Source organism: Dendropsophus ebraccatus, chromosome 12 (genome assembly GCF_027789765.1).
Source record: "Dendropsophus ebraccatus isolate aDenEbr1 chromosome 12, aDenEbr1.pat, whole genome shotgun sequence".
In the NCBI taxonomy this organism is placed as follows: Eukaryota; Metazoa; Chordata; class Amphibia; order Anura; family Hylidae; genus Dendropsophus; species Dendropsophus ebraccatus.
In genome coordinates this window covers 57,129,382-57,156,666 of record NC_091465.1, presented here as the reverse complement: position 1 = coordinate 57,156,666, position 27,285 = coordinate 57,129,382, and the positions used below count along the sequence as shown (strand labels likewise).

The following is a 27,285-nucleotide window of genomic DNA, read 5'->3' as shown; positions in this document are numbered from 1 at the left end:
AGCGACCAGCAGAGGAATATTGCTCTGAGTTTAGGAAATTTTGTGTGATGACTGCTTGGTGTGAACCAGCTTTGAAGGCTTTCTTTAAACAAGGATTGGCAGAGGGCATTAAGGATGCCTGGGTAGGTCACCCAGATCCTCCAACCCTTAAAGAGACCATGGCTTTGGCCATTTCTATTGACCGCAGACTACGAGACAGAAAAAGGGCGAAAGCAAACTCTGACCTCTTCAAACCTTCCGCTTCTTTTCCTGCTGAAAAACCTTTATCCTCCCCTGACGTCTCAGAGGAGGAACCTATGCAGCTGGGAGTATTGAATGTCAGGACCAGACAAGAATTCCGGAGACATAATGGCCTGTGCTTTTACTGCGGGAACAGTGGTCACTACATCAGCCATTGCCCCATCCGTCCCCAGCGAGCAGAACATCATCAGCGTCCAGATGGCTACCAGGAAGGTCATCTGGGCGCACAGGTAACCATTGGTGAAATGGGCATACACTGTTCCTCTGATAAACCTGCCATACCTGTGCCTGATGTGAATGAAAATTGTGGTGATGATAACTCTGTCTGTAGCTCATCTGTCTCTATCTCAGAGTCCTCCGCTGATGAGTGGGAGACGGATAGCGATATTGCTAGTGACATTCAAACCTGTGTGGTGAGAGGTAATTTTCCACCTACACCTGATTTATCAAGTGAGGGTCCGGAGGCCCCTCATAAAAGGGGGGGTACTGTTATGAATGTGCCTGTGCGGAACTCCGTGCGCCCCTTGGCTCGTGCTGCGCGCTTGAAATGGTGCTGATATTCAGTGTTTTTGTATGTTTGTGCGGTGTCCTGGGCCTTGTCTGAACACTGGCCTATTTCCTTCTGTGTTTGTTCAGCCACACCCGCCTGAGAAACTCCTGGCCATTTCGGAGTTAACTCTGATGCTGGTTAACTTGTCTGGTCAGGTTGCTCTTGCCCCAGGTGTTCTGAGGAGATTAGGGGTCTGGTCCAATCAGCTCCTGCACTGGACCTCTGGTCTCCTATATAGTGTCTGCCAGCCTGCCTCTCACTGCCGGATATTGAGCTTGTCTCAGCCTGCTTCTGCCTCTGTTTAGTTCTCTGTTTATTCTGACTATTTTTGCCTTGTATTCTGACTATCCCTGCTTGCTGCCTGCCCCTGACCATATTGCCTGTTTATTGACCTTGCGCTGCCCGATTGTTGTGACCCGGACTGTCGACCATTCTTTATTGTGTTTTGTCTGTCTGTCTTGTCTTTGTGTCCCACCAAACCAGTACAGGGACCGCCGCCCAGTTGCTGCCCTAGGGTTTAGCCTAGGGGGGCAAGTAGGTAGAGTCAGTGGGCGGGGCTGAGCTTAGGGTGCACTGTCTCTGTGTGTCTGGTGTCACCGGTTCCTGACATCCATATATCAGGTGAAGTAAGGCTGAGTGGGTGAGCTGACAAAATTCTCTTTTGTTTTTTGCTAATGTGCAATTACACTGAACGATTAGTGAAAAAATGCGGAACTTGAGCGAACAAATGTGGAATTACAGCTAACGATTAGCGATAATTTTAGGTTCAGATCCAATGGTGCGTTTACACAGAACAATTATCGTTCTAATTTTTGCTATAATGATATAATATGAGCAATAATCATCTTGTGTAAACTCAGCAAATGATCAAGCAACGAGCAAGAAGTCGTTCATTGTGATCTTTTAACATGTTCTCAAATCGTTCGCTAAAAATTCGCAGATCGCTTTGTGTAAATAGTCCTTCAAAAATTCACCCTATCTGAAAGATGGGCTTAAGTGATCCTAAAAACGCAATAACGATTTTTCTCTGTCTAAATGCTGATCGTTATATAAACCAAATTGTTGCTTCAAAATCGTTAAACGATCGATTGGGCGAATTATCGCTCCATTAAAACGTAGCATAAATCAACGATCAACATACGAACAATGTTCCGATCATTGCCTGCAATTACACAGAACGCTTTATCGTTTAAATTCAAACAATATAATGATTTTTTTGCACGATAATCGTCCTGTGCAAAAGAGCCGTAAGGATTTACTAAAGGTGTAGCAGCAGGTATACAGTTCAGCCATGATTTTTGCCTGTTTGTAGGATAATCCATGATTTTGTCCCATAATCAGAGGTTTTTATTGGTAGAGTACCATATGTAGGTGCTGTTAAAAGTGTCAGTATTAGAGATGAGCAAACCTTTCAAAAGTTCGTTCCGACCGGACTTCCGGATTTTTTTTAAAAGTTTGGTTCGGCCAAATTTCGGATTTCTTCGGATTTCATAGTTTAAAGCATCTATATGCTACGGGGGTAGTGTATTTGGTTGAATTTGGGGCTCTACATGTCAGTAACATCATTATCTTTTCAATATCTCAAAGTCAATTTATTTTTTTTAGACTTCAATATTCCCTATTACAGGGTCTATGCAGGAAACTCACCATTACAGGGTCTATGCAGGAAATTCACCATTACAGGGTCTATGCAGGAAATTCACCATTACAGCGTCTATGCAGGAAAAAGGTCACAAATGCAGTGAAGGAGCAGCAGTAGTCATTGGGGGCCAGCGGAGGTCCAGCAATAGTCATTTGAGGCCAGTACAGGAGCAGCAGTAGTCAACACGGAGGCCAGGCAGGAGCAACAGTAGTCAACATGTAGGCCAGGCAGGAGCAACAGTAGCCAACATGGAGGCCAGGCAGGAGCAGCAGTAGCCAACATGGAAGCCATGCAGGAGCAGCAGTAGCCAACATGGAGGCCAGACAGGAGCAGCAGTAGCCAACATGGAGGCCAGGCAGGGGCAGCAGTAGTCAACATGGAGGCCAGGAAGAGCAACAGTAGTCAACATGGAGGACAGGCAGGAGCAACAGTAGCCAACATGGAGGCCAGGCAGGAGCAACAATATTCATTATGGAGGCCAGGCAGGAGCAACAGAAGTCAACATGGAGGCCAGGCAGGAGCAATAGTAGTCAATATGGAGGCCAGGAAGAGCAACAGTAGCCAACATGGAGGCCAGGCAGGAGCAGCAGTAGCCAACATGGAGGCCAGGCAGGAGCAACAGTGGTCAACATGGAGGCCAGGCAGGAGCAATAGTAGTCAACATGGAGGCCAGGAAGAGCAACAGTAGCCAACATGGAGGCCAGGAAGAGCAACAGTAGCCAACATGGAGGCCAGGCAGGAGCAGCAGTAGCCAACACGGAGGCCAGACAGGAGCAGCAGTAGCCAACATGGAAGCCAGACAGGAGCCGCAGTAGACCACATGGAGGCCAGGAAGAGCAACAGTAGTCAACATGGAGGACAGGCAGGAGCAACAGTAGCCAACATGGAGGCCAGGCAGGAGCAAAAATATTCATTATGGAGGCCAGGCAGGAACAACAGTAGCCAACATGGAGGCCAGGCAGGAGCAACAGTAGTCAACATGGAGGCAAGGGCAGGCACAGCAGTAGTCAACATAGAGGGCAGTTAAGGCCCAGCAGTAGCCAACATGGAGGCAAGGTCAGGCACAGCAGTAGTCAACATGTAGACCAGTGAAGGCCCAGCAGTAGACAACATGGAGGCAAGGGCAGGCACAGAAGTAGTCAACATGCAGGCCAGTGAAGGCCCAGCAATAGCCAACATGCAGGCAAGGGCAGGCAAAGCAGTAGTCAACATGGAGGGAAGGGCAAGCACAGCAGTAGTCAACATGCAGGCCAGTGAAGGCCCAGCTGTAGACAACATGGAGGCAAGGGCAGGCACAGCAGTAGTCAACATAGAGGCCAGTACAGGATCGTCAGTGGTCAACATAGAGGCCAGTGAAGGCAGGAGTAGCAGTTGTAGTGGGGAAACGTGAGCAGCAGAAGCAGAATAATAAGGTCCATGGACAGGCGAGAGGTAGCAGGGCAGCAGCAGCAGGAATGGTGAAATGACCAGTAAGGTCTAGTTCACATATAGGCCATAATATAAGCAGAAAAGGTCCTACATCTTGGTGACAACAGGAACAAATCCTACTCTGTGGTATCAGGAGCAGGTTTCAAGTCCTTATCTATCCATGTGGCGTTCATTTTGATGAAAGTCAGACGCTCCACACTATCACAGGACAATCTGGTTCTCCTGGGACTGACAATATGACCTGCTGCGGTGAAAACTCGCAAGGATGACACACTGCTGGCCGTACAGGAGAGTATGTCTAAAGCAAATTCAGCGAGATGTGGCCAGACATCTAATTTTCCCACCCAGTAGTCCAGGGGTTCCGGCACGTTAGGTGGCAATGTGGAGTCCAAAAACACCTGGGCTTGCTGTTTGAGGTGTGCCGCCATGTCCTGCTGCTGTGCGGGTGCTCCAGTTACCCCGGCCTGTGGCTGCATGAAAGCGTGCATCATGGACATCAGGCTCAGACTGGTGCAGCTGCTCATGCCACCCAAGTTGCTAGAGGAGGATGTGCAGGAGGCAGTGCTGCTGGTGTGGCCCTGGTGGGAATGGTGTGAATGAGAGTGCAGTGTTCCAAAGGCTGCCACTGACTGTGCACCCAGCTCCTCTCTATAATAATTCATTTTTTTCTCCAATTGGGAAGGGTGAATGAGTTCACACAGCTTGTTGCGATACCGTGGGTCCAAAAATCCGTATCCGACCGGACCGAACTTTTGGAAAAATCCGAACCGGATCCCATACCGGCCGAACTGGTTCCCTCATCTCTAGTCAGTATGTTTTATCAAGATGGTACAAAACACCGGTCACTACGTCCCTTTATACTACGCAACACTCTTCCATTTGTCGAATATGTAACCACAATTATGGTTGGTTCTTCCACATCTGGTGGACCTGTGCAGCATTGCATACCTGGTGGGTACTTATCTTTCAGGCCTGTAATGTGGTCTGCAACGCTTTGTGTACCATCACCTGGTATCTGCTGCACGGTTAGGGTCCATTTACAAAGAAAGATAATCTGACAGATAATCTGCCAAAGATTTGAAGCCAAAGCCAGGAATGGATTTATAAAGAGGAGAAATCTCAGGCTTTCCTTTATGACCTGATCTCTGTTTATAGTCTGTTTCTGGCTTTGGCTTCATATCTTTGGCAGATAATCTATCAGATAATCTTTCTGTGTAAATGGACCCTTATGCTAAGTTTACATGGAGCGATAATTGGCCCGATCGCACGATTAACGATTTCGAAGAAACAATTTTTTTTTATACCGATCAGCGTTTAGACGGTACAATATATCGTACGAAAAAATCGTTTTGCGATCGCGCGCCCGCAGCCCGGCCCGCCCGCAGTCCGCCCCCGCTCAACCGCATGCCCCCTGCGCCACCCTGATCGCCACCCCCGCCGCTCCGATCGCCACCCCCGCCGCTCCGATCGCCCCCCCCCGCTGCCGCTCCGATCACCACCCCCGCCGCTCCCATCGCCCCCCCCGCCGCTCCCATCGCCACCCCCGCCGCTCCCATCGCCCCCCCGCTGCCGCTCCGATCACCACCCCCGCCGCTCCCATCGCCACCCCCCCCTGCCGCTCCGATCGCCACCCCCGCAGCTCCGATCGCCACCCCCGCCGCCACCGCTCCGATCGCCACCTATCAGTGCTGCCTTGCATTTCAAACGCCTCCCCTTCAGCCAATCAGTGCTGAAGAGGAGCACTGATTGGCTGAAGAAGAGCCGTTTGAAATTCCCGGCTCCCCTCTTCAGCCAATCAGTGCACTAAAGAGGGGAGCCGGGGATGTGGAAGACCTGCTATGCGGAGCAGGTAAAATATGGTCGCGGCCGGGGGACGGGGGCGATCGGAGCGGCGGTGGTGTGGGTGGCGATCGGAGCAGCGGCGGCGGGGGTGGCAATCGGAGCGGCGGCAGGGGTGGTGATCGGAGCGGCGGCGGTGGCGGCGATCGAGCCGGCGCAGGGGGCTGCGGATTAGCGGGGGGGGGGGGGCGGGCTGCGAGCGGGGGGCCGGGTGGAGGGCGGTCGGACTATCGCGCGACGACTGTTTACACGGAACGATCAGCAAATTTTTTGCGAACGACGATTTAAGAACCTGTTAAAAGATCAAAATGAACGATTTCTCGCTCGGCGTTCGATCATTCGCCGCGTTTACACGTACGATTATCGTTCGAATTCGATCGTTATCGTGCAAATTTGCACGATAATCGTTCCGTGTAAACCCAGCATTACTGGTCCCAATACACTGTCTGAATTAGCCACTTTGGAGGAGAGGCGGTTGAAAGTTGACCAGATATGTGGTATGGAGGAGCTTTCAATACCCTGCCTAATGAGTCAGACCTGAATACCACTTAACCCAACAGCACAAAGAAAGTGATTACCTACTCTAGTATTATTTCTGTATGTCCTTCTGAAATGCTGCTATATGGATATTTTCCTCATCCAACTGTAAATGGATGACAGGGATTTTTTTCTAATTGTTTTCATGGTCTGGTTATACCCCCCCCCCCCCCCCCTTTCCTTTCTATCGTTTCGGTACAGAAAATTACTGTTAACTTAAAATTATGATGAACCAACATGCTGAGGTTAAAGGACCTGTATTAGCCCTTGGGTCCCATTACAGGTTACAAGAAAATAACTGCATAACTGTATAGTAATTTCATACCATACGTATGTATGAATGCATTGATTATGAATATTATGTATAATACTGGTTGGGGATGGGATCATGTATTGTGTATGCAGGGCCGGCGTTAGGGGGGGGGCAAAGAGGGCAGTTGCCCAGGGCCCCCATCCCCCAGGGGCCCCCTGCCCCAGTTACAGTGAGTGTTAGGTGCAGGACCGCACAGACAGCGTCCTGCAGCCTCTGTCAGTGATCCCTGGCTGCAGCTTATGGCTGCTATCAGGGGTCACACAGAGGCTACAGGACACTCTGCTCCGGAGTGTGTAGCTTCCCCCTCCCCCTCCCTTCTGCACCATGTGACCTGGTCTTCCTGGTGAGACTGATGTGGCAGTCGGGACGATAGAGGAGAAGGCTGCAGGGTGAGGATCACAGCCTTCTGCTGCTGCTGCTGCCATGGACAAGGACAACTACACCCAGCATGCTGTTAGAGGGGGTAAGTATACTGTACATGTAGTGTGTGTATGAATGCTATGTGTATAATGGATGAATGTAGTGTGTGTTACATGTCATGTGTGTGGTGGATGGACTGGATGGTTTGGGTGTGTGCATATATATATAATGTGTGTGTGTATATATATAATATAATTAGTGTGTGTATCACCCCTGCTGACTCCACTGTGCATTAGAAGTGTTGAGGTAAATACACTGTGTATAGGAGCTGCAGCCATTCTCTGGCCTCATCAGTCCTATGTAATTGCTGCAGGTGATCGGTAATTGGCTGCAGCTCCTATGTATAGTGTATGATGATGTCACTAAGGTAATACGGTGTATTTTATTGAGAAAAAAATAAGGTGGTGGTCACTGTATGGTGGTAATATTGGTCCGTATATAATGTCATTATGCAGTGGTCAGTCTATGGTGGTAATATTGGTCTGTATATAGTGTGTATAGTGTCATTATGCAGTGGTCAGTCTATGGTGGTAATATTGGTCTGTATATAGTGTGTATATAGAGTTATTACCACCATAGAGTGACAGCCACATAATGACACTATACACACTATATACAGACCAATATTACCACCATAGAGTGACCGCCACATAATGACACTATACACACTATATACAAACCATTATAACCGCCATAGAGTGACCGCCACATAATATTGATCTGTATATAGTCATTATGTGGCGGTCACTCATGGCAGTAATATTGGTCTGTATATAGTGTATATAGAGTCATTGGGGGAGATTTATAAACACATGGTGTTAAGTAAAACTGGCCCAGTTGCCCCAGGCAACGAATCAGATTCCACCTTTCATTCTTCACAGAATCTTTGGAAAATGAAAGGGGGAATCTGATTGGTTGCTAGGGGAAACTGAGCCAGTGTCACTTTACACCATGTGTGATAAATCTCCACCATTATGTGGTGGTCATGGTGTGTGCTGGTCTGTATATAGAGTCATTATGTGGTGGTCATGGTGTGTGCTGGTCTGTATATAGAGTCATTATGTGGTGGTCATGGTGTGTGCTGGTCTGTATATAGAGTCATTATGTGGTGGTCATGGTGTGTGCTGGTCTGTATATAGAGATTATGTGGTGGTCATGGTGTGTGCTGGTCTGTATGGAGTCATTATGTGGTGGTCACTCTATAGCGGTAATATTGGTCTGTATATAGTGTATATAGAGTCATTATGTGGTGGTCATGGTGTGTGCTGGTCTGTATATAGAGTCATTATGTGGTGGTCACTCTATAGCGGTAATATTGGTCTGTATTAGCGATACCAATTCGATACTTAAAAAATTATATTTAAGAAAAAACAAACAAAAACAAAACAAAACACAAGAATAGAAATGACCCCCCCCCCCTCCCCCAGGTTCAGGTCAGTACGAACCAATTTATGTTCCCTAATTTTATTACTTTAAAAATAAAGTCCCCATTATTTAAAATAAATAAAAACTTGCCCAACTCTGACTCACTTTTTTTTATCTCTCCGCCTGTCTGGCTGGGGGGTGAGGGGCATTTTTTGTGCTGTGATCTGTAGTTTTATTTAGTACCATCTTTTTATGTGGTACTGAATTGGGTGGTTTCTGCACTTGCTCGGTTTACCGTGCGTGATCAGGAAAGTGACAGGTAGTATGGACAATAACACTTCAGCTGCCAGGGATGGGGATTGTAGTCATGTAACACACAACTGCTATCAGGTGGGAGGATGGGGGTTGTAGTCATGTAACACACAACTGCTATAGGGGAGGATGGGGGTTGTAGTCATGTAACACTTTAACAATCAGAGGGTGATGGGGGTTGTAGCCATATAACAGACACCAGCCAGCAGGGGGGATGATGGGGGTTGTAGCCATATAACACACACCAGCCAGCAGGGGGGATGATGGGGGTTGTAGCCATATAACACACACCAGCCAGCAGGGGGGATGATGGGGGTTGTAGCCATATAACACACACCAGCCAGCAGGGGGGATGATGGGGGTTGTAGCCATATAACACACACCAGCCAGCAGGGGGGATGATGGGGGTTGTAGCCATATAACACACCAGCCAGCAGGGGGGATGATGGGGGTTGTAGCCATATAACACACACCAGCCAGCAGGGGGGATGATGGGGGTTGTAGCCATATAACACACACCAGCCAGCAGGGGGGGTGATGGGGTTGTAGCCATATACACACACCAGCCAGCAGGGGGGATGATGGGGGTTGTAGCCATATAACACACACCAGCCAGCAGGGGGGATGATGGGGGTTGTAGCCATATAACACACACCAGCCAGCAGGGGGGATGATGGGGGTTGTAGCCATATAACACACACCAGCCAGCAGGGGGGATGATGGGGGTTGTAGCCATATAACACACCAGCCAGCAGGGGGATGATGGGGGTTGTAGCCATATAACACACCAGCCAGCAGGGGGGATGATGGGGGTTGTAGCCATATAACACACCAGCCAGCAGGGGGGATGATGGGGGTTGTAGCCATATAACACACACCAGCCAGCAGGGGGGATGATGGGGGTTGTAGCCATATAACACACCAGCCAGCAGGGGGGATGATGGGGGTTGTAGCCATATAACACACCAGCCAGCAGGGGGGATGATGGGGGTTGTAGCCATATAACACACCAGCCAGCAGGGGGGATGATGGGGGTTGTAGCCATATAACACACCAGCCAGCAGGGGGGATGATGGGGGTTGTAGCCATATAACACACCAGCCAGCAGGGGGGATGATGGGGGTTGTAGCCATATAACACACACCAGCCAGCAGGGGGGATGATGGGGGCTGTAGTTTTACTATTCCTGGTGTCAGGGCATGCTTACCGGTGACCTGGATTTGTCTGTGATCTGCAGGTTACAGCCCCCCTCCCCCTCCCAGTCAGAGTCAGGCTGACTGTAAACCCCCCCACATTGTGTCTGCTCCGGAGTCTCCTGCCGGCCCCGGCCTCCCGCCTCCTCACACTCCTGCCGCCCCCACCACCTCATAGTCCGGTGCAGATGTAGTGGCTGCATCTCCTGCCGACCCCTGCTCCAGCCTTCTCCTCTCCCGGACACCGCTCTCCCTCTCCAGCCCGTGACCCTGCTCTGCCTGCAGTCATTAGCAGCGGGGGTCTGCTACACACAGGAGGGGGGTAATGCCGCTGTCAGTGTGACAGCGGCATCTATATAGTTACATAGCCGGCACTAGCAATAGCTATGTGCCGGCTATTTGAATTTGGCGCTGACGGGGGAAGAGGGTGCGCGCTGAGGAGGTGACAGGTGGGAGCAGGGGGCGGCACACAGAGAACTCTGTTCTCTGCGCTATACTTTATGTTAAACTGCATAATAGCGCAGTTTAACATAAAGTTTCGATACCAGGAAATCCTGGTATCGAACTTTTTTCGGCCCGGAATATCGATAGTAGTATCGATATATCGGTACATCGTGCAACACTAGTCTGTATATAGTGTGTATATAGAGTCATTATGTGATGGTCACTCTATGGCAGTAATATTGGTCTGTTTATAGTGTATATAGAATTGTTATGTGGCGGTCATGGTGTGGTGCTAATATTGGCGTGTATATAGTGTCATTATGTGGTGGTCACTCTATGGCGGTAATATTGGTCTGTATATAGTGTATATAGTGTCATTATGGGGCGGTCACTTTATGGTGGTAATATTGGCCTATATATAGTAAAGTTTTCTTCAATTATGGTAAGGAGGTAATATTTGGTCCTGATATAGTGATTTTTTTATTTTATTTTTTAAAACAATGCATATAAATAGTTTTTGTGTTTACACAACTAGTGACAGTCCTAACATGTAGCAGCGGTCCTGACATGTAGCGGCAGTCCCAGCACGTAGCGGCAGTCCTGGCATGTAACCTTCTGAATTGACTCAATGTGACTAAGGGCCATAATACACGGAGCGAAAAATTGTCCGAATCCGGCCAATACCGCTCTGTGTATATAGAGACAACAGTAATCAAATGATCATTGTCTTTTGGCAAGTGTAAAAATCATTGGCTGTGCGTATAACATAATAAAGCTGTTACTTACCTGATCACGTTCCCCGGTGTCCTCAGGCCTTGTCTGTTTGTTACGGCCAGTGACTGGCTGAACGACCGATCACTTGAGAGAGAGGACCAGAAGTGAGAGCTGGGACTGGGGGATCGCACAGACAAGGACATCGGGGAACATGATCAGGTAGTATATATCTTTATTGTTCACTATATACAGCAAGGGCTGCACACACATCACTAATGAGATAGAGATCTGATGGCGGCTTGTCTCTCTGAGAACAAAGAGGTTGGGCATTGATTTTTCATCAAGCCTAACCCCCTATGTCCACTGATATTATCTGTCAGAGGACTGTCCAGAGAGCCTCATACTGCTTACACTGATGGCCGAACCCACCACGAGCAGCAGATACTACTAACAAAAGTGTAAAGTGTATGGGAACCTTAAATTGCTGCTACAATATTTCAGCGTTTGGGGCCCCACCTTCAACTTTGCCCAGGGCCACATTTAGTCTAAAACCGGCCCTGTGTGTATGTTTTTTATAAAAGTAAAATATTATAGAAAAAAATGCAAAAAAAGAACACAGCCAAAGGGATATACCAATTAAAATAGGTATGTATATCATTACAATTTTCAGTTAAGAAAGGAAAAGTGAAGTTTTAATTTAGAAGACTACAAGAATCTCTATTAACTGCAATAAGATAGTACACTTCTAGCAGTTTTGTTAAAAGATTCTACCGAAAACTGCAGTCAAGGCTCCGTCATGAAGAATATTTGGTCTTTATTAGAGATGAGCGAATACTCAGGGAAATCTCATCATCCGTTTCCTGTAAGTTTGCGCGCTTTTTCGCAGCCAATAAACATCCAGGAGACTCTTTGGTACATCCTGCGATGACGTGGGACCCATACATGTCGATAGCAGCGATTGGTTGACCAGATCAGATGACTCTGCCATATAAAACTCGGCGCCGGCAGTGCTCGCTTCAAATGCATGCTGTGAGAGATCAGGGACAGAGCTGCTGCTGGTCAGGGAGAGTGTCAGTGTAGGATTTAGCATTCCAGTAGGCAGGGTATATACTAGCAATATAAACAAACAGCCCTTTTCAGGGCTAAAAGCTTTTATTAATACTATTACTACGGACTGCTGGCTGGGAGTTGCAGTGCTGCTACCGCGATTTAACCAGCACACTGTGGTGACCGGCTGCTGGCAGAAAGGGGGCATTAGGTGTTGCATACACACCCCTAAGAAGTGCTTAGCGTACTCCTTTTTGATTTTGGGGCTGGTGGTCCTGGTGTATAGAACTTACTTCACTGCTCATATTGTATTGGGGTGACAAAACGTGTACAGTTGTTGCCCATACCAGATAGCACCGTCAAGTCCCCCCTAAACTAGTGTGTACTGCACTGTATAGCTGGGATTTGTAGTGCATAATGCATTGAACTTACTTCACTGCTCATTGTATTGGGGTGACAAAACGTGTACAGTTGTTGCCCATACCAGAAAGCACCGTCAAGCCCCCCTAAACTAGTGGGCACAACACTGTATTGCTTCTGTATCCACAACCAGAAGATGGTGGCACTACTGCTCCCAGCAATCCTCTTGCTCACAGCCCGTTAACAGCGATAAACTCAGGTGGTGCTAGTTTCCAAAATATGTAGGCACATGCAAAATATTACAAGTGAAGAAGGAAAATGAAATTGCACTCACCCGTTAAAATTTCTTCGTATTTATTGGCACATCGTAGTAAAAATTGGACAAGGTGCAGACACAGCAGCGGCAGACTCCATGGAGATGAGGTTACAGGCTTGTTTCACGCCCTTACGGCGCTTCTATGGACCACCCCTGGTCCGTAGGGGTGGTCCTTAGAAGCGCCGTAAGGGCGTGAAACAAGCCTGTAACCTCATCTCCATGGCGTCTGCCGCCGCTGTGTCTGCACCTTGTCCAATTTTTATTACGATGTGCCAATAAATACGAAGAAATTTTAACAAGTGAGTGCAGTTTCATTTTCCTTCTTCACTTGTAATATACTGTATTGCTTCTATATCCCTTCTAATGGTTCTCTGTGTCCTCACTGCCATGCACTGACGTCACACTACGTCTGCGGAAGATTGCGCCCCCGCCAACCAGCCACCTGTTTCATTTTATTTTTTTATTTTTTTGTCTAGCCGTGGCCGGGGCCTCACCAACCCCTGGTCGAGAGGCATCAAGTGTACTATTAATGGTGAGTGGTGAGTGAGAGCAGGCCTAGCCAGTTAGCTGTCAGCACCCGGGTTCATGTCCACTATTTATCCCAGCCCCTGGACTCACTCCAATTTTTGGGTGGGCTCACTTGCTTCCTCACTCACTTGTAATGGCTCTCTGTGTGCTGAATGCCATGCAGTGTCTGGCCTAGTTTTGGGAGCCTCACTTGCTTCCTCACTCACTTGTAAGGGTGAGACAATTGCCAGATCCTCAAGGATCAAAGTCAATTTCAAAATCAAAAAAGAGGTGGGGGGAGAGGTGGTGAGTCACATTATGCAGGGAATGTTACCCCAACTGCTACATTCAAATTAAAAATCGAAAGTGTGGTGGGGGTAAGAGTGGGGAGTCACGTCATGCAGGGAATGTTACCCCAACTGCTACAGGAGCGGGACTGGTTGCTGGGGGCCCGCGGATCGCGCCCCCGCCAACCAGCCAGCTCTTTTATTTTAATTTTTCTTGTCTAGCCGTGGCCGGGGCCTCACCACCCCCGGTCGAGAGGCATTAAGTGTACCCTTGATGGTGACTGACAGCTGGCCTAGCCGGATTGTACCGTACACCCCCCCCCCCCCAAAACTAGTGGGTACTACACTATATTGCTGGGATTTGTAGTACATCCTGCATAGAACTTCACTGCTGGCCCATGTGTTCAACCTTGTGTTCCAGCTGTTTCTTAAGACTTACCCGAATTTGGCTGACTTGCTCACCAAGGTGCGGCGCATCTGTGCGCATTTCCGCAAGTCAACCATGGATGCTGCCACCCTTAGGGCAGTGCAAAGGCGCTTGCAACTGCCGGCTCACAGACTGCTGTGCGACGTGCCCACGAGGTGGAATTCCACCTTCCAGATGGTAGCCAGGGTTTACCAGCAATGCAGAGCCATTGTGGAATGCCAGATGTCAACCTCGGTTTTTTCCATTTCAAACCAAATTATTTGTGGTTCATATGCCTACCTCTGCCATCCATGTTGACTACTGGTGTGCCTGCCCTTGCCTCCTTTTGGCTGGGCCTTAACTGGCATCCATGTCGACTACTGCTGGGCCTATAGTTTACTGGCGTCCCTAATTTTGCCTCATTGTTTTGTCCATTTCGTACCAAATGATTTGTGGTCCATATGCCTACCTCTGACATCCATGTAGTCTACTGGTGTGCCTACCCTTGCCTGGTTGTTGCAGGGCCTTAACTGGTATCCATTTAGACTACTGGTGTGCCTGCCCTTGCCTCGTTGTTGCTGGGCCTTAACTGGCATCCATGTAGACTACTGGTGTGCCTGCCTTTGCCTTGTTTTTCTCTGTGTCCTCACTGCCATGCTCTGACGTCACACTACGTCTGCGGAGGAGCGGCACTGGTTGCCGGTGGTCTGCCGATCGCTCCCCCGCCAACCAGCCAGCTATTTTTTTTTTACTCTTACTCTACTGTATCAGGCCTAAGTGGCCGGTAATAAAGTGGCCACTTTATGTTTTTTTTTTTTCTAACCTTTTATTTAAATTTTAAAATCAAATCGACTTTAATTCAAGTGCAATTTGCAGGGCTGCCTGGTCATCTATTGTATCTCCAAGATACACGCCACTGTTCAAAGGAACAGACAGTGATAATGGTGGATCCTAATTTACCATCCTTGTGTTATCCATTTCAAACCATATAATCTGTGGATGTCAACTTGCGGGGGTTCTCTGCCGTCCTTAAGACGACTGTATTGTTATTCTTCGTCCCTACCTCCAAAGATATGCCTATCACGCACAACTGCATGAGGGTGTGAGGCTAAATCTAGCCATAATCCGGCTATTTTAGTTTTAGGCGCAGCAGCACTGCCGTGGGTGAGCGCCAACAGGTGGTGCTCAAACTGCTGAACAGCACCGTCTACCTTCCTTGGATGTTTTAGCTGTTTTGAAGGTAGGATTGACCAGGCCTTTTACCAGTAGCTTCTTTCCTTCCTTGGATGTTGTAGTAGCCTTTTTGAAGGCAGGATTGACCAGGTCTTTTTAATACACAGGCTACCGCACTTGCCGTCTCTTAGAGACTCTTTAAAGGATTGAAAGTGTATTTGATCAAGTGTTGGTTACTGTTGCTCCTGCCTGGCCTTCATGTTGGTTACTGTTGCTCCTGCCTGGCCTCCATGTTGGCTACTGCTGATCCCGGCAGTTCTGTGTGCTCAATGCCGTGCAGTGTTTGGCCTAATTTTGGGGAGGCTCACTTTCTTCCTCACTTACTTTTAGGTTACAAACCCACTTGCCGGATCTGCAGCGAGTCTCCTTGCTGCGTTTTTGCAGGGAGACTCGCTGCAGATCCCGGCCCTATACTTTCAATAGCAGAGAAACTCGCAGCAGGGATGTATATCCCTGCTGCGATTTTGTCTGCAGCCCGCCCCATTAACCCCCCGGCCGCCGGACATTATACATTACCCGTTCCCCGTTCCTGCTTGCTTCGGGGCTCCCGGTGTCTTCACGGCCCGCCCGGCCAATCAGTGCGCTGCGGCGGGGCAGCGCACTGATTGGCCGGGCGGAACGTGCCGGGAGCCGCTGAAGCAAGCAGGAGCCGGGATCAGGTAATGTATATCCTGCCCGCCCCCCTGCAGCCCCGATCGCCCCCGGCCGCACGATCGCCCGCAGCCCCCGGCCGCACGATCGCCCCGCAGCCGCCGGCCGCACGATCGCCTGCAGCCCTGCAGCCCCCGACCGCACGATCGCCCCCACCGGGCGATCATGCAGCCGGGGGCTGCAGGGCTGGGGGCTGCGGGCGATCATGCGGCCGGGGGCTGGCGGCGATCCTGCGGCCGGGGGCTGGGGGCGATTGTGCGGTCGGGGGCTGCAGGGCTGCAGGCGATCGCGCGGCCGGGGGCTGCGGGGCTGGGGGCGATCGTGCGGCCGGGGCTGGGGGCGATCGGGGCTGCAGGGGGGCGGGCAGGATATACATTACCTGATCCCGGCTCCTGCTTGCTTCAGCGGCTCCCGGCACGTTCCGCCCGGCCAATCAGTGCGCTGCCCCGCCGCAGCGCACTGATTGGCCCGGGCGGGCCGTGAAGACACCGGGAGCCCCGAAGCAAGCAGGAACGGGGACCGGGTAATGTATAATGTCCGGCGGCTGGGGGGTTAATGGGGCGGGCTGCAGACAAAATCTCTGCTATTGAAGTATAGGGCCGGGATCTGCAGCGAGTCTCCCTGCAAAAACGCAGCAAGGAGACTCGCTGCAGATCCGGCAAGTGGGTTTGTAACCTTAATGGTTTTCTGTGAGCTCACTGCCATGCTAGGTCGGGTATAATTTTTTGAAGGTTGACTGGCTACCGCTTCTACCTTGTTCCCTCTGTCCTCACCGCTATGCTGTGTCAGGCTGAATTTTTGGGTGGTTCATGATAAGCTACCTCTGTTTTAACCCCTTGCCGCAAAATGACGTTTGGGGAATGACGTTTGTGTTCTCCCGCCGATCGGGCGGTGGGAGAAGGCTGCAGAACGTTGCCTCCTCCCACCGCCACTTCTAAAGTGTCCCCCGACCCCCCCCCCTCGTCCCCCGAAACCGGCGGATCACCGCTATTACCGTTATAGCGGCGATCCGCCGGCAACGGGTATTACCGGCGCCGCCGATCGCTTTCATCTCCCCCCACCGTGAATCCACGGTGGGGGGAGATTAAAATGTATAAATCAGACCCCAGATCAGCCCCCCTAGTGGGCGATCACTAACCCTCCCCTGGCGGCCATCACATCCAAGATGGCCGCCCCCATCCCTGCGAACAAACGATGTTTGTTCGCAGGGATGGAAATGAATAAATGATCAAAGCCCCATGCTCTCTGCCACCGGAGGTAGCGGAGAGCATATGGCAGTGATCGGGGACCCCCCCGTGTGGTCCCGGAGGAGGCGATCGGCGGTATATACTATATACCGCTGATAGCCTGTTCCCAGTGCAAAGAAGCACTTTTTATCCCCTGTCACCATAAATCATTGGTGACAGGGGATAAAAAGTGTCAGTGTGTCGCCCCCCCAAGTCGCCCCCCACCCCCCCATTCACCCCGTCCCCCAGTCACCCCCCTTCCCCATATACGTTACCTGATCCTGGAGCTCCTTCCTCTTCGGTGTCCTGGCTGGTTATGAAGTGCGCATGCGCTTCACAACCAGCCAGCTCTGAAAATTTAAAGTGACAGAGACCAATTTGGTCTCTGTCACTGAACTATGATTACTGTGATAGAAAATATCACAGTAATCATAGTAATACAGTGAAAATGAATGTATAAAGTACAAAAAGTGAAAAACATACAAAAAAATAAAACACACACTTTTTATTATAGTAATAATTGTAGTTTACTCCCAAATTACCCCTAAACCCCCCCAGATTACCCGTAACCACCGCAGGTTGCCCATATCCGCCCCAGGTTGCCCGTAATCACGCCAGATTGCACGTAATCACCGCATGTTGCCCATAACCACCGCACGTTGCCCATAACCACCGCACGTTGCCCATAACCACCGCACGTTGCCCATAACCACCGCAAGTTGCCCCTAACCACCGCTTGTTGCCCCTAACCAACGCACGTTGCCCCTAACCACCGCATGTTGCCCCTAACCTCCGCACGTTGCCCGTAACCTCCGCACGTTGCCCGTAACCTCCGCACGTTGCCCGTAACCACCGCACGTTGCCTGTAACCACCACATGTTGACCGTAACCACCCCGAATTGCCAGTGACCCCCTCCAGATGGTGCATAATCAGCCCCGATTGCCCGTAACCCCCCAGATTGCACGTAACCACCGCACGTTGCCTTTGATCACCGCACGTTGCCTCTGACCACCGCACGTTGCCTCTGACCACCGCACGTTGCCTCTGACCACCGCACTTTGCCTCTGACCACCGCACGTTGCCTCTAACCACCCCAAATTGCCAGTGACCCTCTCCAGATTGTCCGTAACCCACGCCAGATTGCCTGTAACAACCCCAAATTACAGGTACCCATCCCAGATTACCTATAAGCACTTCAGTTTATCCGTAACCACCCCACGTTGCCCTTTACCACCCCACGTTGCCCGTTACCACCCCACGTTGCCCATAACCACCCCACGTTGCCCATAACCACCCCAGATTGTCCGTAACCACCCCAGGTTGCCCATAACCACACCAGGTTGCCCGTGACCACACCAGGTTGCCCGTGACCACCCCAGGTTGCCCGTGACCACCCTACATTACCTGTAATCTCATTTTTTATTGTATTTTAGTAACTGCACTGTTCTAACAACTATTACTAGCTGCGGTTTTGCTCCAGCAAATTGGTGCTCCCTTCCTTCTGAGCCCGGCTGTGTGCCCATACTGTGGTTTATGCCCACATATGGGGTACCGTTTTACTCAGAAGAAGCTGCGTTACAGATTTAGGGATACGTTTTTTCTCCCATTCCTCGTGAAATTAAGAAATTTTTAACTAAACAAACATATTATTGGAAAAATTCGAGTTTTTCATTTTTACTGTCTTATTTTGAATACTTTCCTCTAATACCTGTGGGGTCAAACCGCTCACTGCACCCCAAGATGAATTCTTTCAGGGGTGTACTTTCCTAAATGGGGTGACTTTTGGTGGGGTTCTTTTCTGCTGACACTACAGGGGCGCTGCAAACGCACCTGGCGCTCAGAAACTTCTTCGGAAAAATCTGCACTGAAAATGCTAATTGGCGCTCCTTCCCTTCTGAGCCCGGCTGAGTGCCCATACAGTGGTTTATGCCCACATATGGGGTACCGTTCTACTCAGGAGAACCTGTGTTACAGATTTGGGCATGCAGATTCTCCCCTGTTCCTAGTGAAATTGATAAATTTCAAACTAAACGAACATATTATTGGAAAAATTCAAGTTTTTCAATTTTACTGTCTTATTTTGAATACTTTCCTCTAATACCTGTGGGGTCAAAATGGTCACCACACCCCAAGATGAATTCTTTGAGGGGTGTACTTTCCAAAATGGGGTGACTTTTGGGGGGTTTCTCTTCTGTGGACACTACAGGAGCGCTACAAACGCACCTGGCGCTCAGAAACTACTTCAGCAAAATCTAAACTGAAAATGCTAATTGGCGCTCCTTTTCTTCTGAGCCCGGCTGTGTGCCCATACAGTGGTTTATGCCCACATATGGGGTACCGTTGTATTCAGGAGAACCTGCTTTACAAATTTTGGGGTACTTTTTTTCTCTTGTTCCTCGTGAAATTGAGAAATTTCAAACTAAACAAACATATTATTGGAAAAATTCGTGTTTTTCATTTTTACTGTCTAATTTTGAATACTTTCCTCTAATGCATGTGGGGTCAAAATGCTCATCCTACCCAAAGATGAATTCTTTGAGGGGTGTACTTTCAAAAATGGGGTGACTTTTAGGGGGATTCTATTCTGCGGACACTACAGGGGCTCTGCTAATGCACCTGGCGTCCACATCTGGGGTACCGTTGTATTCAGGAGAACCTGCGTTACAAATTTTGGCATGCTTTTTTTCTCATGTTCCTTTTGAAAATGAGAAACTTTAATCTAAACGTATATATTATTAGAAAATTAAAATTTTCGATTTTTTTTTTTTTTTTTTTATGGCCTAATTGTGAATACTTTCCTCCAGCCCCTGTAGGGTTAAAATGCTCATTATACCCCTAGATTAATTCTTTAAGGTGTCTAGTTTCCAAAATGGGGTCACTTATGGGGGTTTCCAGTATACAAGCCTTCTAAATCCATTAAAAAAAAAAACTGGTCCCTAAAAAAAATCAGTTTTGGAAATTTTCCCAAAATGTGATAATTTGCTAATAAATTTCTAAGCCCCGTAACACCCTAAAAAAGTAAAATATGTTTCACAAATTATGCGAGAATAAAGAGGACATATTGGTAATGTGATTTAGTAACTAATTTATGTGCTATGACTTCCTTTTTTAGAAGCAGAGAATTTCAGAAGTTCATAAAATGCAAAATTTTTACATTTTTCATGATATTTTGATGTTTTTCACAAAAAATACACAAAGTAGTGACCAAATTTTGCTACTAATATAAAGTGTCATATGTGACGAAAAAACAATCTCAGAATCACTAGCATACGTTAAAGCATCACTGAGCTATAAGCGCATAAAGTGAGACAGGTCAGATTTTAAAAAATGAGCCTGGTCATTAAAGGGGTTGTCCGGCGATAAAAAATTATTCACAGAATAACACACATTACAAAGTTATACAACTTTGTAATGTATGTTATGTCTGTGAATGGCCCCCTTCCCCGTGTTTCCCCCCACCCACGCTAGACCCGGAAGTGTGGTGCATTATACTCACCGCATCTCGTGTCGTCCACGGTCTCCGATCCTCAGCAGTGACGTCTTCTTTGGGAGGCCGGCGGATCTTCCCGAGTGCCAGCCACCCTCTGCAGCGTCATCCGAAGCTCAGCCGCGATTGGCTGAGCATAACTGTGCTCAGCCAATCGCGGCTGAGCAGCTGATGACGTGGCCGCGTCATCAGTCGCTCAGCTGCGATTGGCTGAGCACAGTTATGCTCAGCCAATCGCGGCTGAGCTTCGGATGACGCTGCAGAGGGCGGCCAGCACTCGGGAAGATCCGCCGGCCTCCCGAAGAAGACGTCACTGCTGAGGATCGGAGACCGTGGTCGGCACGTGACAGGTAATGTATAGCGCACCACACTTCCGGGTACACGGGTGGGGGTGGTGGGACACGGGGAAGGGGGCCATTCACAGACATAACATACATTACAAAGTTGTATAACTTTGTAATGTGTGTTATTCTGTGAATAATTTTTTATCGCCGGACAACCCCTTTAAGGCCAAAACAGGCTTTAGAGGCAAGGGGTTAATGGTTCCCTGTGTTCTCAATGCCATGCTGTGTCAGGCTGAGTTTTTGGGTGGTCCCTATGCCTACCTCTGTTTTAACCAGGCTGTTGCACAGAATTAGGCATAATGGTGCCATTAGGCAGCATCAGAGGCATGTATGCATGCTGCCCCTGCTGTTTCCTGTCCGTTTCCGTTGTGTTTCCATCAATTTCTGAGGTTGACAGGTTTTCACACGACCTTCCCTCTACCGAACTTGGGTCCCCTCAAAAAATGCTTGAGTCCCCCATTGACTTCAATGGGGTTCGTTACTCGAAACAAGCACTCGAGTATCGGGAAATACTCTGCTCGAGTAACGAGCACTCGAGTATTTTAGTACTCACTCATCACTAGTCTTTATAAATAGCAAAAAAGAGACCAAATGCAAAAAGTGATGTCAGTTGTCCCTTTGCTCTGCAAAGACTGGTCCAGTGAAGATGACCACTGGAGTTACAGAATTAAAAAATAAAAACCAATAGAATACATAAGGCAACCATTAACTATATAAAGATGCATGTCAATAAATTAGAATATCATTAAAAAGTTATTTGTTTTTCAGTAATTCAATTCAAAAAGTGAAACACCTATATTCAGTCATTACAGAGGGAATGTTTTCTAGTGTTTATTTCTTTTAATGTTAGTGATTATATCTAGAGATGAGCAAAGAAGTTGAAAATTCATTTTGCCAGGTTCCGCAAATTTTGGGTCGGATCTGTGCTAATTCACAAATCACATGCAGAAGAATTTAATTAAAACAGCTATAGTAGCTACAATAGTGGGACTATTACAGAGTAGCGATTTTCTTTTGTTAACCCCTTGAGGACCAAGCCCAAAATGACCCGGTGGACCACGCAAATTTTCATTGTGTTTTTGTTTTTTCCTCCTCTCTGTCTAAGAGCTCTAGCACTTTAATTTTTCTATTAACAAGGCCATGTAAGGGCCTATTTTTTTACAGGAATAGCTGTACTTTGTATTGGCGTCTTTCATTCTACCATAACATGTATGATGGAACCCGAAAAATATTATTTATGAAGATATAAATTGGTCAAATTGTAAAAAAAAATGCAATATTGTAACGTTTGGGGGGTTCCTGTGTGTGTGTGTATGGTAAAAGCAACATGATACCATTATTCTATAGGTCAGCACGAACACAACCATATGCAGGTTTACACAGATTCTCTGTTATATATTTTTTCTTATTAAATCCTTTTTTTTTCAATTGATTATTAATAAAGTACCCCTACTGTGACGCTTATAACGGTTTTAATTTTTCACCTACGGTTTAAATGTTTCACCTTTTTTTGCGCCATGATCTCTAGGTTTTATTAATACAAGATTGGACGTTTTGATCACCTTTTTTATATGTCATGTAACAAAAAATGGGTAATCCTGGAGCGACAGTATTTTCCCTCTTTTCGTTTACGCCGTTCGCTATGACGATTGTTATATTTGACGTCAGTGGATCAGCGACATTAAATTACACTTTCTCCCATGACAGTAGTAGACATTCTAAATCAGCAGCCCCATCTGGGGCAATGTCTTAAGGCCCTATTCCACCAACAGATCTGACAACAGATTATCTGCCAAAGATTTGAAGCCAAACCCAGGAACAGTCTATAATTAGACAACAGGTCATAAAGGAAAGACTGGATTTCTCCTCTTTTCAAATCCACTCCTGGCTTTGGCTTCAAATCTTTGGCAGATAATCTGTTGTCAGATCTGTTGGTGGAATAGGCAGCAGCAGCATTCTCACTCTCTACGAGCTTGAGGGGCCTATGACAGACACCAAGAGGTGGCAGGGGCAGCACTTTGACCCTGAGGGGCCTAGGACAGTTGAGGGTGGATCTTTATGCCGGTCAGTACTATGTGGATTTTGAGAAATACGCAGTTTCAGTGTTGAACTATGATGTTTCACATTGAACTTTTTATCCTCTGCCCGCCCCATAGTACTGAAAAGTGGGTGAAATACAGCTGTGCATCCACTGAGGGTTTTAGGCAGCAGAAACAAAATAGCAACCATTCACGTATGAATGCACTATAAGGCTATGTTCACACAATGTATCAGACCGGCCGTTCCGTGCCCCCGGCCGGGTCACGGAACGGCCGTTCTGTGCCCGGATCGCAGGCGGTACTTAAGTAACGGCCAGATGATCTGTCTGGCCACAGAGCTCTGATGCGGGCACATCAGCGTGCGCCCGCATCAGAGCTTCCCCGGTGCACACTATGGAGCGAGAGGCCGGAGCCGCTCGCCTCATAGTGTGAACTCACAGGGTTTCCTACGGCCACAATTCATTGAATTGCGGCCGCAGAAAATTGACATGTCAGATATTTGCGGCGCTGCACGGGATCCCATCTGGAGCGTATACGATGTGCATACGCTCCAGCCGGGTTCCAATTGAATTTAAGGCATTGTTCCTCCCCGAAAAAACTACGGCCGTTGTTGCCATCGGCAACAACGGCCGTAGTTTTACGTAGTGTGAACATAGCCTAAATAAGGAGAGGTAACCTGCCTTTCAGGAACAGATAGCTTCTAATAATAGCTTTAGAGGTTTCTTAAAACACTGTTAGAGGACAAAATCCTCTGTGGTATATACCTAATCAAGAATCCTGCCTATAGCTTTAGACCACTCAAGAAACCACAACAGCCATTAAAACATCCCATTGTGCGAGCTCTAAGTACCATAGTGATATCTTAAAAATCCCAAGAACAATTATTTTCCTGAAAAATGGGATACGAATGGTAAGATTCCTTGGCATTCCAGTGCCAGGGTTGAAACCCCACGGCTATGGTTAACAAGAAGGGAAAGGGAGCCCGTCCGACCCTCCTGGTGGCGCCCCGGATACCTCCCCTTTCCTGCAAGTCCCGCTCTTTGACCCTTTCCCCGGACTGAGATATCGGCGCCGGAAGGTGAGCTGTATGCTAATCATCTGAGATGAGTCCGATGCCCATAAAGACTGAATGGAGCAGTCACTCTCTATGGGCATTGGACTCATCTCTGCTGAGCGCATGCAAGGCTTCTGACTGAGGGATCTCCGACCCGGGACCAAGTCCAGGAGCGGTACTTGTAGGAAAAGGTAAGCATCCAGGGCTCCACCAGGGGGGTCGGGTGGGCTCGGTGCCATCATCCCAGCTGACAGGTTCCCTTTAAGCAGGTGTGGATAATGTATGCTATGTTAGAAATGTTTTGGTATGGGCACTAAATTTAACCCCTTAGCGACCCAAGACGTACCTGGTATGCAATGACGCTGATCCCGGCTCGGCAATAGATCACTCTCTATGAGAGATCAGTGCTGTATATATACACAAGTCCCCCAGGGGGACTTCTAGTTCATGTAAAAAAGTGTAAACAAATAAATAAACATATTTGGTATCGCCGCGCGCGTAATCGCCCGAACTATTAAATTATCACATTGCTGATCTCGCACGGTAAACAGCGTCAGCGCAAAAGAATACCAAGGTGCAAAATTGCACATTTTTGGTCGCATCAAATCCAGAAAAAAAATGTAATAAAAAGTGATCAAAAAGTCGCATATACGCAACCAAGGTACCGATAGAAAGAACACATCATGGCGCCAAAAATTACACCTCACACAGCCCCATAGACCAAAGGATAAAAGCGCTATAAGCCTGGGAAGAGAGCGATTTTAAGGAACATATATTTCTTAACAATGGTTTGAATTTTTTAAAAGCCATCACATAATATAAAAGTTATACATGTTACATATCATTGTAATCATAACAACTTGAGGAACATGCATAACAAGTCAGTTTTACCATAGGGCGAACGGCGTAAATGCAAAACTCGCCAAAATCAAAACAAATTCATTTTTTTTTTTCAATTTGACAGCACAAATTATTTTTTCCCGGTTTTGCAGCATATTTTATGAAAAAATAATGCCTGTCATTGCAAAGTACAATTGGTTTTGCAAAAGATAAGCGCTCATATAAGTCTCTAGGTGAAAAAATGCAAGCGCAATGGACTTTTAAACATAAAATGGAAAAAGCAAAAGTGCAAAAAACGAAAATTGGCTTTGACCTTAAGGGGTTAAAGATGGGGAAGGGGATTTATTAAAGGGATGTCAAGAATATCTGGCTCAGTTGCCACTAGCAACCAATCAGATTCCACTTTTCATTCTTCACAGATTCCTTGGAAAATGAAAGGTGAAGTCTGATTGGTTGCTAGGGGCAACTGAGACAATTCTACTTTAAACCACTTTGATAAATCTGCCCCAGGTTTTTTTTTTTTTTATATCCGAATTGACTATGGGTATTTACTACAGGATTATCCTATTGTTTACTTAAAGAGAACCAATCACGGAAGAAATTTAAATTTTTTTTCTTTTCTAATTCAATGTAATTATTTATTTAATTACATTTGTAAATACTTTTATTTATTTTTTCGGCCGCGTTTTTGTTTTATTAACTTTTCAATTCACTGTCTCGCGCCGGCTCTTTTCAAAAGAGCCGGCTCGAGACAGGAAGCTCCCGTCATCCACAGCGGCAGCAAGGCCGGCCGCCGCCATCTTGATTACGTCATTTGCGTTCCAGTGGTGGAACGCAAGTAACGTAATCAAGATGGCGGCGGCCGGGCCGAACAAGAGGAACAGGTATAGTATAAGATACAGACTGCAACAGCAGTCTGTATCTTCATTTTGTCTATTTATGAAGATACAGACTGCCTTTGCAGTCTGTATCTTATACTTTACCTGATCCTCTTGTCCGTTGCAGTCTGATGCCGGGCGCCGCCATCTTGAATACGTCACTTGCGTTCCAGCGGTGGAACGCAAGCGACGTAATCAAGATGGCGGTGCCGGCCTTGCTGCAGCAAACAAGAGGAACAGGTAAAGTATAAGATACAGACTGCAAAGGCAGTCTGTATCTTCATAAATAGACTGCCTTTACAGTCTGTAGCTTATACTTTACCTGATGCTCTTGTTCGGTGCTGGAAGGCCGGGCGACGCCATCTTGAATACGTCACTTGCGTTCCAGCGGTGAAACGCAAAGTGACGTCATCAAGATGGCGGCGCCCGGCCTTCGTTCAGCTATCAAGAGAATTGGGTAAAGGGATAAGATACAGACTGCACAGGCAGTCTGTATCTTCATAGATAGACTTAGGGAGAGATTTCCTTTGATAATAGGGACAGTGATTTTTAGGTGATTGGTCCTCTTTAAGGTTTGTAGATATTTTATTGGGGACTGACCCATGTCCTGGGGTCCAAGGTCTTCAATTCAGTGTGAATTTCTTGTTGGACCACCAAATCCTGTAGAAGTGAGGTATTCAAACACCATTGCCATTGAGAGGCCTGCAACGCAGGCATTTCCAGGGCAAGCACCACCAGAGCGTGATCTGAAAATGTAATGCTGTCAATTCGGGTGTTCATAAGCAGGGAGAGATCCCCATGACGCAGAAAAAAAATAGTCCAGTCTAGAGTAGATGTTGTGTGCAAGGGAGTAGGAGGGAGTAGAAGTCCCTCTCCGTGGGGTGACAAACCCGCCAGGTGTCAAATAGCGATATAAAGTGGAAGAGCTAATATGTGAAACACCAGAGGAGGTGTCTAAGCGGGGTTCTAGAGCGACATTGAAATCACCTCCTAACACCAATGTCCCCTCCACAAAGTCGTCCAGCGTATCCAGCATCTGGAAGAGTGCCTTACCTTGGTTTGTATTTGGCAGATAGAAGGAAGCAAAGGTAAAGGTATGTTCTGCGATACGGCCCTTGAGAAGAACCATCCTACCTGCACCATCACACAGAGTCCCGACGTGCTACCAAGGAAGATTCTTAGAAATCAAGATGCAAGATCCACACGCCTTGGAGTTCGGAGAATAGCTATGGTAAGCAAAGGGAAAAGTGACGTTAGTGAGTGTAATCTGATTAGTGGCTAACAAATGAGTTTCTTGCAGAAACACTACATGTAGATTCTGCTTGCGCAGGAAGTTTTTTTAGAATGGAACGCTTGCCAGGGTCATGGAGTCCCTTTACATTTAGCGAACAAATCCGCAAAGGCACTGAAGTGGGGGCCATCGCAAGGGGGAGAGAGAGGAAAAACTGACAAAGGATAAATAAGGAGGGGGGTTGGGAAGAGGAGATGGGAAGGGAAGTAGGAAGGGGAAGAGAAAAGAAAAAAGTAACTCAGGAAGAGAAAAAAAGAGAATGAAGGGGGGAAAGAGCGGGGAGGGAAAGCTAAGGAGGCAGAGATAGTCAGGCACTCAGAA

The 27,285-nt window shown here is 47.8% G+C and overlaps 1 protein-coding gene across 3 annotated transcripts in view; it reads left to right on the top strand.

Moving 5' to 3' along the window:
- The window catches only part of LOC138769042 (NXPE family member 1-like), an 80,947-nt gene that overhangs the window by 6,044 nt on the left and 47,618 nt on the right, over nucleotides 1-27,285 (top strand). The window contains exon 1 of one of the 3 annotated variants that reach the window (XM_069947208.1): nucleotides 6,929-7,012. The exons of 1 other annotated variant lie outside the window; for it this stretch is intronic. In XM_069947208.1, coding sequence (XP_069803309.1) covers nucleotides 6,998-7,012 — 15 coding nt within the window. In that variant the 5' untranslated portion in view covers nucleotides 6,929-6,997. Of the gene's footprint in view, nucleotides 1-6,928; nucleotides 7,013-26,823; nucleotides 26,905-27,285 lie in introns of those variants that run through there. One more of the 3 variants, XM_069947209.1, reaches the window with a different exon arrangement.